This window comes from Arachis ipaensis, chromosome B8 (genome assembly GCF_059453495.1).
Source record: "Arachis ipaensis isolate K30076 ecotype BB chromosome B8, ASM5945349v1, whole genome shotgun sequence".
NCBI lineage: Eukaryota > Viridiplantae > Streptophyta > Magnoliopsida > Fabales > Fabaceae > Arachis > Arachis ipaensis.
Window position 1 is genome coordinate 2,646,810 of NC_142443.1, and position 13,001 is coordinate 2,659,810.

A 13,001-nucleotide genomic window follows, 5' to 3' on the forward strand; every position below is an offset into this window, starting at 1 on the left:
TTTGTCAAACACACTAAAAAATAAAAAAAAATCTTTTTTTATCAAATTAATAGCACCTAAACAAACACTTAAGATGTGTTTAGGTAAATTTCTAAAAAAAAATTTTGTTTGAGTTATGTTTTTTTAAAAGATTTTATGAAAAAATAAAAATAATTTTATGTTTGAATATTTTATATAAAAATATTTTTTTATTTATTAATATAAATTTATTTTTTTATTTATTTATTATATAAAAAAATATTTTTTTAAGAAAATTTTTTTTAAAAAAAATATAAATTACAATTTTTTTTTAAAAATATTCTTTTATCTTTTTAATATTTTTATTTTTATTACTAAAAATTTTTAAACACACTAAAAATAAAAAAAAATATTAAAAAATATTTTTTATTAAAATAATAGTGTCCAAACAACTATTAAAAATTACTTAGCAAAATTTAAAATGATAGAATTGAATTCAATTTTATTGATTGAAATTATTATTTTGATGAACCGAGTTTCTTTATGGCACTTTTATCCTTCATAACACTATAAAATAATTTAAACCTAATTAATTAATTATCCATTATTATTTATCATAATAATTAATTTAAGCAGAATATTAACTCTGCTCCTTGAAATATAATTAGACAAGTTGCTCAATTTAAAAACTAAAAGACTAGTTTAATCGTCATATAAAAATCAAAATATCAATTTAAGGATAAACTCAAAAAATTTACCCAAATTGTTTGTTTACTGATAATTTTTAAATTTTATTATTAATAAAAATATTATTAAATTATTTAAAAATATGAAAAATTGTACATCTAAATTGAGACATTTTACATTAATAAAAAATAAAGATATAACAAATTAAGTTTTTTATGCGATAAGTGAGTTACATTACACTTTTTTTATTAACAAATCATATTTTTAATTACAGTTAAACATTTTCGGTATAATTTTAAATTATTTAAAAATATTTTTATCAATAACAAAATTTAAAATATTTTTATCAGCCTCAAAATAATTGAATGTATTTTCAACTGTTCACACTCAATTTAATTATCTAATAAAGTTAAGAATATCATATTTAGAACTTCATTCTTCATTACAACTATCAAAATTTGACTATTAACTCAAATATATAACCATAAACGAAGTATTATATAGTATACACTAAAATACACAAGATATATTCTCATATTATCCACTACAGCCAATCTGAGTCTAGTACTCTAGTATGTAAATCTGAACTACATATTGCCGTGCTTGCGGCAATTTAAACACACAAGCATTTGCTCTGGTTAGTTAAAGTACCATGTAGATCCTCATCCAATATACATACATAACATAACCGCAAAAGCAATTATAAAACTTATTATAGCTCAAATGACATAGTATCTGCATTCTCTATTAAGAAGTTGCGGGTTCGAACTTCCTATCTTTAGTAAAAAAAAAAAATTATAAAACTTATTATCAAGTAAAAATCAGTACACTATTCATAAAGTTCCATTAGTGATGTGCTGGGTGGAGAGTGCAGCAGCTGCTAAGAACTCATCCATGGCCCTAAGAGAAGAACCATCATCTTTCTTTGCATCCCTAATCAAATCTCTGATCTCAAGAGCTTTCTTCCTCATCCCAATGCCTTTCTCACTCTCATCCATAACCAACTGAATCTTCGCCATCAAATCCTCCCACTTAACCTCACACTTCTTCCCTCTCGCAACCTCAACGCAAACCCCAACCTCTTCCTCTAAAAGCTTGCAGTTAAAAAACTGCTCCGCCGCCATTGGCCACCCTAAAATCGGAACCCCCTCACTCAGCGATTCCATCACCGAGTTCCATCCGCAGTGGCTCAAAAATGCCGACACTGCCGAGTGCGACAGAATCTCCACCTGCGGCGCCCAATCGTGAACGATCAGCCCTCTTCCACTTTCTAGAACCTTCTCCGTGAACCCTTCCGGCAACCACTCCTCCGCCCTGAACTCCGAGTTTATGTCGAAGCCAATCGGAGGCCTCACCACCCACACGAAACTCTTCCCGCAACGCTCCAATGCCGTTCCAAGTTGCATCATCTGCGATGCAGAGATCGTGTTCATGGATCCGAAGCAAACAAACAGAACGGAATTCGAGGGTTTCTTGTTGAGCCACTCTCTGCACAGCTCCGGGTTGATGCCGCCCCCTTTCCCACGCGAACCGTTTCCGGTCGAGAGGAGAACCGGTCCGATCGACCATACCGGCCGGTTTAAGATTCTTGTGAAGTAGCTGAATCCGAACGCGTCGAGTTCGCGGACCGAGTTGAGGAGTAACCCGTCCGAGTTAACCCAGTGGTAGAAATTATCCTCCCTTAAGTAAACTGACCACGGGTCAGTCCCATCCGCTTCCGCTATGTTAGTTGGTAGCTGCGTCACGTGAAGAGAACGCGCTTCTGGAAAGTCCGGAAGCGTGAATTCGCGTGAGTCCACGCGCTTGTGAGGGAGGTTCATCCAGAGGGAATAATAACACGCGAGGCCGTAACCGCCGCAACCGCTGAAGACGACGTGGAAGACGCCAAGCTCCTTAGCCACAGTGGCGGTCCAACCGAAGAAAATATCAGCAACGATGCAGAGTCTTTGGGATCGGAGGTTTTGGATGAGGTTCTTGAAGGGTTTTTTGAGGGAGGTGGAAGCTTGGATGAGCTTGATGACGAGGTTGTAGGGGACAGTGTCGGTGTTCTCAGTGTTCGGAGGGAGGCCGTGTTCGGTGCTGGAGAAAGGGAGTTCGTGGAGGGTGACGGCGGAGTCCGGTGGGAGAGAGGATCGGAGCTTGTTGATGTTGAGGGCAGTGTTGACGATTATGATGCGGTAGTGATTTGATCGCTTTTCGAGTTGGAGAGCTAAGGCGAGGAAAGGGATGATGTGGCCTTGCGCCATGAATGGGAACATCACTATCGTTTGTTTTTGATCCGCCATTGCCGTTTCAGAGTGATTATGGATGGAAAGTTGATCTTATGAAAAAGCGGGGACCGTGGTCAAAGTTCAAAGTAGTAGTTGAATCTCCCTCAATTATCGTGGTTCGTGGAACACATGCCAATCCTCTTTTCTAACCATTCATTAACTGAATTCTTCTTTTTTTATTATTATATTATTTTATAACAATTTTTGTTTGTTTGTTTTGAGATGAATTAGACACCTCCCATCTCCCAATCATTAGCATTATACACTTTGCACTCGTTCACATATTGAAGGATTTTAATCATTTTATCTATTTATTGACAACGTATTAAAAGACATTATATTTTGCCATTCAACTAAAATCTTAGCTGGATAACCGGTGGATTTTGGGTACTATTGTTGAATTTTTGGCTTAAGTATATAGTTGTTCTATACTTGGCCCAAGTCTATAAACTGGGTTAATGTTCAACTTTATCAAGTTGGGCCCAAATTTAGTCATTTGTGAAAATCTCCGAAAAGATCCCGATCTAACGTGATAAAAAGAAAGGCATTCCAAATTGTCCAATACTATGGTGGTGAAGGCCCCTTTTTTTTAAATACATGATGAAAGTGCTTGGCTGAAACTGCTTCAATATCGTGGCTTATATGCTGAGAGAAATTGGGGACAATTACTGAATTTAAGACAAAAGCACGATGAACTTACCAAAAAAAAGACAAAAGCACGATGAGTTTGTCATTTTGGGTGTTATAATTAACAGAAGTTAATGCTAATGCTAATGAGTAATGAATGTAATTCGTAGGCCATTTTTGGTGGGCCTAAATTTATGAGGTTTATTGGGCTATATTAGAATGGTAGGAGATCTAACAATATTTTTAAGTCTAATGAAAGATACAAATTAGCTATTAATTTTTGAATTTATTAAGTTTTTATTTTAATTTTTTTTTTTTTTAGAATTTGTTAAAAAATTTGATTTATTTTTAATTTGCTTAATAGTATTTTTAGAGATTTTAAATTTATATCAAATCTGATCTAATCTAATCTAATAAGATCAAATCTGATTTAAATTAGTTATTATGTTTTTAAAGATTCTAATTTAAATCAAATCTGATAAAATCTAATAAGATCAAATCTGATTTAAATTAATTATCTCATATTTAGAAGATTTAAATTAAGCTATCTTATCTTTTAGTTAATTTTTTTTTTTGGTAAGCGAATTGGACAGCCCAATCCTAGACAATTTTAGTTAGTTTATTAGGACCTATCTAATAGGAATTGGTTAATACCCTTATTCCAAGGCCCAATAGGAGTTGAACTTATAGAGGCTTAAATCCTAATAAAAGTTCCATCACCCAAAAGAAAAAACAAAGATTCAGCGTTAGTTAGAAACTGTTGAGTTTGTTATCCATCAATCCATGAACGTCAACTAATTGAGAGGTTTCTTTTATTTTCTTCCTGAAGCAAATCAAGTTACAAGGAAATAGAATTTCACTCAGCCTCATAAAATGTAGTTGGGAATGGATACAACAAATTTGAGCCATTATTAATTATGACATTCAATTTAGGATAGTTACAAACTTGAAGAGATAGTCTAAAGTACAAAAGCAAAATAAAAAATGCACACTAACACAGATACGACTTAATAATTAAGGTGCAGACTTGTGCCTGCAAAGAACTTTACACCTTAAGATCCTATCCTGAACATAAAATCCTGGATTCACCATGATCTTAACCCTATTTGGACCCTGTGATCTCTGCTTATCATTAACCATATCTTCCATGTATTGAGGATCAAAGCTCCTATTCTCTTCTACCCTTAAGATTCCCAATGGAGGGTTGAAAGAAAATGCCAACAAATGCAGCAACCATATGCATTTTGCTGCCACAAAGAAAGCTTGAAGAAGTTGCTCTGGCCAAGGCCTAGTCCAATTCAGTAATGTGATTATACCACTCATTTTCTGATCACAGAACTTGCTAAATTCTTCACTGTAATACTTTGTACCCTTCTTCAACACTTCATTCCAGCTCAAGTTTCGCAGCGCCACGAAAGACGAGAATTGCGCCTGCCTGTCCTGCCTAGGATCCAAGAACTTGGCACAGCCATTCTTCTGGAACACGCAATTCTCAAAGTCTTGGTAGAGAGATTGGTTTATGAAGGATTCAAAATGATACAATACTGCTTTTGAGTACTTTGAATTGAGTGAAAGCCTGTATGGTTGAAGAAGCAAGTTCAAATTGTGAATCAAACATTGATCAGTTTCTTCAACTTGGCAGATAAGTGTCTTGCAGAATTGCTTCACTGATAGCCTCGATTCGGATACCATCTGCAGGAATCCCTCAACCATGACTTCTTCATTCACAGGCATCAAATTCTCTTCTCCATTGCTCCCCTCATGTAAAGCTCCTCTCTGTGTTGACTCTTTTCTTGCCACACCATGCTTCAATGCATTCTTCAGCTCCTCACAATAGTTCTCCAAGTATTCCAGCTTCTGCTTGAGTTCCCCCAATGAAGTTCTCATCTCAGAAACTTCCATTAATGCTGCATCCCTACTCTCATTTGCTTCCATTAACTCCCTCTTGAGTGTCTCAATTGAAACTATTCCCATGTCCTTAAGAACTTGAGAAACTTCCTCAGATTCAGTTCTGTTTGGGGAACTCATCATCACATTCTTGCTATGCTTCTTCTTGAACCGAGGAAATAGCCATGACATAACACCTTTACTTTTAGGCTGTGTTTGGAAAGAAGCATGAGAATCAGTGAGTGGAACAACAATGTTGGAGCTTCTGCTGTTCCTTGTGCTCTCAAATTCACTAGTAATGATAGCAGGCTTGCACCGATTGCACGACGAAACCGGCCTCAAATCTTCCAAGCTGTTCCTTCTTCTTGATTTAAAGTAGTCATTGGCAGGTGAGGATTGAAGAACTGTGATGTTGTTTGCACAAGAACCGGTCACGGATTTGCTATCTTCAGCAGAACATGTGTGAGAATCTAAGTTGGAGAAACCAAAAGGTAATCCCTTTCTTGAACATGATTTCTCTTTGTAATCTGGAGCAATGTTTTCCATGGTGGTGTTTCCTCCTTCTAAGGGGCTCTCATCCCAACTTTCCGATCTTGTTGGGTTCTGATGATGATACCCTCCTGCCAAAGGGTCATCTTCATAGCTCTGTCAATGATACATAATATTCATCACAAAAGCAAGACAAAGCAAAAGCTTAAAACAAAAACAAAAGTCAACTCCTTTCTTGGTTTGTTTCTAGAAATTAAACAATGGTGAGGGTGAAAATGGCATGATGAGAAGCAAGAAAGTGAAGGAGAATTGGTCATACTGGTGTGAAAACAGGGTAATCATGAGCAGAGTAGTGAGAAGCAGGGGAAGGTGATGGGAATCTAGCATTGGCAGGGCTACTTCCTTGTGTCAAAGCAGCATGTAGTGCTCTTAGCTCCACTGCTTTGGCTATGGCTGTTTGGATTTCTTCTCTGCTTATTTCAGGCTTGCCATTGTTGTTGCTCTTATGATCTTCAAAAATCTGTGCAGTGCTCATGGTGGTGGTGGTGGTAGCAGTTGCATCCATCATGAAAAACAGAGGAAACAACAAAATGAAGCATGTAAATGCTGAGAAGATAATATGTGCAGTTATGCACTGGAATATGTTTTTATATTATTATTATAATAATAATATGGTAAGAAATTTTTTGTTGAGAATTGAAGGAAAAAAAGATGAGTAACATGTGGTATCCAACGGTTGGATTTGGTTCTAAGGTTGTGTGTATCTATGGTTGGAATAGGATCTTGGAGAACCAGAAAAAATATAGAATAAGAGGTAGAAAGGGTCATCTCAAATCCAATGAGTGTTTTTTTGTCTCTGTTCTCAAATGAAGAAAAAAAAAAAAAAAAACTAGTGGCATGGGAATGAGGGCATGTGAATGAGAACAACAGAGACTGAGAGAATAAGCTAATTTATGGCAGTGATAACATGATTTATTTTAATTTTTTTGGTATTTCTCATTTTACTATTATAGAGTAAAGTGTCACACTTTGTCATATAATAATAAAATGATGAATTTTAAATACTAAGTATATACTAATATACATTAAAATATAAAATATATACTAAAAATAAGTTAGACAGTACAAAAAATTATAAATTTTGGTGTGCAAACACAATTTACTTTTGAAAAAAGATTAAGGACTAGTACTTTTATTTTATATTAGTGAGCATTTTTAATTATTAACTCAATATCTTTAGTCTAATAATTTAACAATATATTTTTTGCTACTACTTTTAAATATTATTAATTAATTATTAATAAAAAATAATAAATTATAACAATCATCTAATATTATTCTTTACTTTTGTTGGTAAGTACTTAACCATCACTATATTTTTATGATGTTAAAGAAAAAGACCAAGTGTGCTTATTAAAAAGTTGAATTTTATGGTGCCTTTTATTATGGTGTCTAAATTGCTTAACTTGTTTTTAAAAGTAAAAAATAAAATATTTAAAACAAAAAATAAAATATTTAAAATTTATTAAATATTATCTATTTCCTTGTTTTAGTAAGTTAGGCATAATCTCAAAGGCACCATAACATTCACCTATTAAAAATTATTGGTCCCCAAATTTTCACATATATATCCCCCCGGCGCCCCCAGCAATGTGTGACTAGTTTACCAATATGCCCACATGCGAAAAGTTACCTTAAACCAGAATTTGGTATTTGCTTTTGAACCAAAATTGAGAAGTTTCATTTGATTCCATTGCATTCCAACCACTATTATCCCACAATCCTAAGGTCAAGTGACACAGCTTTCAGTTTGTGGACAACGTCAAATGTCAACAAGATGTTGCTTTAATACTCATTCACTTAACACTTTGTGTGTGTAATCATGACATGTCTATGTTGCTCTTCTGAAACATTGTTCAAAAAGTTATCAAGTACTTCTTCCCCTTTTACACGGGGTTGGTGAATTTGCCTAATTCAGCCTCCCTGCTGTAATTAATTCTTAAAACACTTTTTTAATCTCATCATTCTCCTATCATATATGTAGCATGTAGTAACAAACACGAGCCTTGTGATTTAGTAGTTAGTTTATTAGCTTAAATAAGTATCGAAAGTTTGAATTTCGCTTTGTGCATGCAGCAATTCATTAGCTAGCGACAAAAAAAAACACGAGCCTCGTCATTTTTTCCTCCCATGCAAAACCTACGTGCTGATGACTCTTCATGAAGTTTAAGATCATAAACTTGTCCCTTGAACGAAAGGTCACTGAACATTTTCGAGAGCGGGGTAAAAAAGTAAATAAAACACTAATCATATTTGTGAAATTGACGTAAAAAAAAAAAAGAAAATGCCATCATATATATATATATATATATATATATATATATATATATATATATGTTATCCATTAAGATAATTTTGAATTATGATTCCAAATTATATTATTAAATTAGTTTAGTGCATAAGACACGAATTTTATCTGGATGCATCTAACACATTTTTCTAATCGGAATAGTAACCCTAGGTTAACATTGGTATAGACTTAAACGACTTCTGTTTTATTCTTTCAGATCCTTGATTTTAAGCAAGTGTGGCAGAGGGGTAATATCGTCCATGTGTAAAACCGAGGATTAATAATATTGAGCCACGCAAGCATGCAGATTTTTCGGCCGAAAGGGGAAGAAAATTAACCTAAAAGAGCCAAAGCCTTCCAAAAACTTTACAGACTATGAATCTTGCAGTACGTGAGGTCATATGGGGGACCAATATAAAATTACAAAAAGCCCATCATGAGCTATGTATAAATACTAGTGCCAATAGGGTATTTTTGAAATTGCAGTATTTATTTTTCTTGGATTCTTATGGCCCCTTTTAATATAAATTGGAATTCCATGTAGGACAATGGAATTGTTTAATGATGAGGCGTTTTGCTGTGACTATGACCATTTTTCTTTTTCCTGTACAAAGTTTTATATTTTATAAAAATATTATTTTTATATTAAAATTAATTATTAAAATTAATCATAAAATTAGTTATTATATATTTATATATATAATTTAATTTATTTTTAATATATATTTTATATTAATAATTAATTTTAATTATTAATTTTAATATTTATAAATATAGTTGATATTTTATATATAGAAATTAATATCTCCCCAAGCCAAAGCTGCTAGACCAGCAGTTAGTAGGATTTGTCAAACCACCACATGCAAAAAATGTCTTTCTTGTTTATTTGATAGCGTTGGCACAGATGCGTGGAATTAACTTATGGCACTCATTCTCAATGAGTAATAGTTGAAATGGCATAGTCTCTCATACTTAATTAAGAGGTTGTGGGTTCGAGTCTTCTATCTTTGATAAAAAAAAAAAAAACTTATGGCACTCATTTATCAATTAATTTATTCTTTTATTTATAAATATATTAAATTTAATTTTAATATATTATCCATATAAATCAGATTTTTATGTATATTTAATTACGTAATACTATACCAATAAAAATAACTATCACTTTAAAATAAATTTGATTAGACAATTATATAAATATTTTACACTATTATTATATTAAAATTAAATCTAGATATTATAATAATAATAAATGTAATATTAACTAAGATGATTAATATTTTATACTCAAACTAAGAAATTTTGGATATTTTGTCTTCAGGTATTAAAAATAAAATTAAAAAATATATTTTTTATTAGTATATATAATAAAAGACATAATGTCACTTAGAATATGTGACAACCACTTTAGCAGCTCATAGTAGGTAGTTTAGCAATCTTTTAGAACATGGGTGTATTTGGTTTTGACTATATATGAAGTAGTTGGGACTTGGGACTAACGAGAGGTTTAGTCTTCCCCTAACCAACTAAATTTTATTTGTGTTCCTACCAAACCAGAAAAAAACACACTTTACATGATTTCATCTTCATAATTTTTTATTAAAAAGATATAAAATAGGATAATTTACACTCATAAATTAAATAAGATTCAAAATTATGTAAAAATTTTAAATTAATTTTCGTTACATTTCTGTCTTATAATATTTCTATGAAAATCGAATCAGCTAAATTCAATTTATTACATATATACTACAAAAGTAATAAATCGAATTAATTAGAATTTGGACTTAATAAGTATCATGCATGCACCATGAAGGGTATGTAAATCTTATGTGGATATATCCCTTGCACTCATTATTGAGGCATTCTCTGATCTGTCTGCATTAAGCTTTATCTTTTAATTAAAATCAATTGAAGTTTGATAGATTAACAACAAATTGTGATTAATTTGGACACTCTTTAGTCTTTTCCTTAAAATAAGAAGGCATCAAATGGGACCACATAAGAAATATAATGCCATATATGGATTAATGTTGGTGTAAACTTCACTCAAGCAGGTGCGTGTGCTTCCTTATGTTCCTTCTTCAATTATTTGATTATCTATGAGCAAAGGAAATTTAACTGATGAACACCTTCATTAGTGGCTTGCAATTGGAAAATAAATTACAATTTCACAAAATGAATAAATTATTATTTTTATTTATAAAATATCTATAAATGAAATTCATATTTCTATATTTTTGTAGCATAAATTATTTAAAATCATCAACGTTATGAATTTTTATAAATAAAAATAATTTACTCTACTTTCTTATTAACTATTGACTACTAGAAAGATTTTGAAAAAGGACTAAATAAAAGAACACAAAATAAAAAAATATTATATTCAACTCAAAATCTTAAAATTTTAAATTAGAATTTCTTATCTTATAAATTTTTTATTTTTTTAATATAAGACTAATTACATACACTCCTCCATATTTGCAATATTAACACTTAGGATTATACTATGTGTACACTAAAATTCATCATCAAAGTCAGCCACTAGTATAAAATACATGTTGGAATATAAATACACATTGAAAATAAATTAAACCACACATATATTTATACATAAATACATTGATGACTGATTTTAGTGGCTAGTTTTAGTGTACTAATAGCATTTTTTTAACAGTTATTAGTCCTTAGTAATTCAACAAAAATCCAAACTACTTCACTCCCTAGCTAGCTTCCTTCTCTTAATAATTTAACAATAATGCTAGAGAACCAAGATGGTTCCAGACAAAAACTAGCCAAATATCTTTGGGTAAATCCAAAACCTCTATGTAGATGGTGCTTATACTATGTATTAAATGTTTCTTTTCTTTGTAAATTGGACGGTTTTGAATTTGTTTTCTGATTTATCATGTTTTTAAACATTTGGAGAGGGAAGGAAGGTGAAGAGACGAAAGCTAATTGAATTAGTTTCCGTGATTCACGTTGTAATGATACTGAACGTATCTCCTCCTAATTTGAATGTGGTGAAATATTTAATAACCAATATTTTAAATCATAAATAAATAAAATTAATTACTATATTTATAATTAATTAAGTTGTTCCATTTTTGATTGATTTGGAATTAGTTCATATACTTTTCCATAATTTAATCTATGCATTTAACATTACGTTTGCAAATTTCAACATAGCTCTTAGAAGCTTGTGAGTTAATTATGCAAAAGGAAAGCCCCCATAATCCATAAATAAAATAAAAACATATATGCATGAACAAATGAAATGGGGCCGCATGAAGGGTCGTATTGTTTTTGTCACAAAGTCACAGACCAATAACACCTTTTGTCGCATTATATTATATTATTGCACTCAAAACGGTTACTTACAAATTACAATTGCATGAAAATGTGCATAATTAACTAAATAATTGTTCCAGTAATTCAGCATCCCACGCTATGAATAAAAAAAGAGCCACATTGTAAAACTATATAGAACTAGTTTTTGTTTCTTAGCATTTACTTGGAAAGAGGAACATGGGAATGGAATGAATGTACCTCGATTCCAGCTATGGGGGTGCGTGGAGAATACTTCTCTTTCGTTTTCATTCATATTTTCACACTCACAGCCTAGCTTGAAAGAAACTATTGATGCAAATTTCTTGACTCTTTCTGGCTACGTACGAAGCATAGTGTAAAAAAAAAAAAAAACGAGGCAATTGTGAAGAACAAAATATCAAAATAACCAAAATCAAAGTACAATCAAGTAATATATATATAGTGTTTAGAATTTAAAAATAGAAGCGCAGTTCTTTTTGTCCAGCATAAAACTACTACGTGACTAATAAATATTATTTTTTTGTTAACATTTAGTCAGTAATAATTTGCACATATATAGTTATATTTACAGACATATTGTACACAAATAATATATAATTTATATTTATATTTTTTAGAATTTGTATATATAAATTAAAAAAAATTATTCAATAAAAATAATTTAATATTTATACTGATCAAATAATAGCCTATGATGCACATGCACGGACACGACACGACACGGGACACGCCGACACGCGAATTTTAAAATCTTACATGACACGAAGACACGCATACATATAAAACAAAGTATTTTTTAGATAAATCGTAATGATATTTTGATATTTTATGGATATTAAAGTATAAATTAAATTTTTTAATTATTTTTAATATCTTATTTTAATTATATCAAGTATTTAAAATATTTTTTGTTTTAATAAATAATAATATATACTATATCTAAAATTATTTTAAAAATATATGTTAAGAATAAATTGGACACACTGACATATGATGGTATTTAGGTGTGTCCAGGCATGTTCGAAAAAGAATTTTTTATTTTTTATTAAGATACGGTTGGACTCAACAGACACGTATATTATACAAGTGTCGATAAGTGTCATATCCAAAATGTATCCGACATGCAAACACGACAACTCAATGAAATATCCATACTTAGATAAATAGCAAAAAAAACTAAAATTTACTGTCTCCAAAAGTTTCTCTAAAATGACAACATTAATAACGTGCACATATCCCTTTATATATCGTATATCCCTATAATTACCATGACATAAAATGATGCAAGATGAAGCTGGTATTACCAAGTTAGGTTTAATAGAAGCTATTTTATGGCTTAGTGGTGTGGCCCTCCTCGTATAATGTTTTGGTATTTTGTCTTGTTTTGGTTGTTACATTCCATC

The 13,001-nt window shown here is 31.4% G+C and overlaps 2 protein-coding genes across 2 annotated transcripts; both read right to left on the reverse strand.

The window, feature by feature from the left end:
* Window positions 1-1,124: 1,124 nt before the first annotated feature.
* Window positions 1,125-3,223, reverse strand: LOC107613814 (UDP-Glycosyltransferase superfamily protein). Its single transcript, XM_088497573.1, has 2 exons — window positions 1,450-3,223; window positions 1,125-1,353 (listed from the first exon to the last, which is right to left on the reverse strand). The coding sequence occupies exon 1, from the start codon at window positions 2,928-2,930 to the stop codon at window positions 1,479-1,481; it is 1,452 nt and encodes a 483-aa protein (XP_088353699.1). The 5' UTR covers window positions 2,931-3,223; the 3' UTR covers window positions 1,125-1,353; window positions 1,450-1,478.
* Window positions 3,224-4,441: 1,218 nt separating this feature from the next.
* Window positions 4,442-6,587, reverse strand: LOC107613871 (DNA double-strand break repair RAD50 ATPase). Its single transcript, XM_016316047.3, has 2 exons — window positions 6,238-6,587; window positions 4,442-6,074 (listed from the first exon to the last, which is right to left on the reverse strand). Exons 1-2 carry the CDS (start codon window positions 6,484-6,486, stop codon window positions 4,557-4,559), a joined length of 1,767 nt encoding a protein of 588 aa, XP_016171533.1. The 5' UTR covers window positions 6,487-6,587; the 3' UTR covers window positions 4,442-4,556.
* Window positions 6,588-13,001: the final 6,414 nt, after the last annotated feature.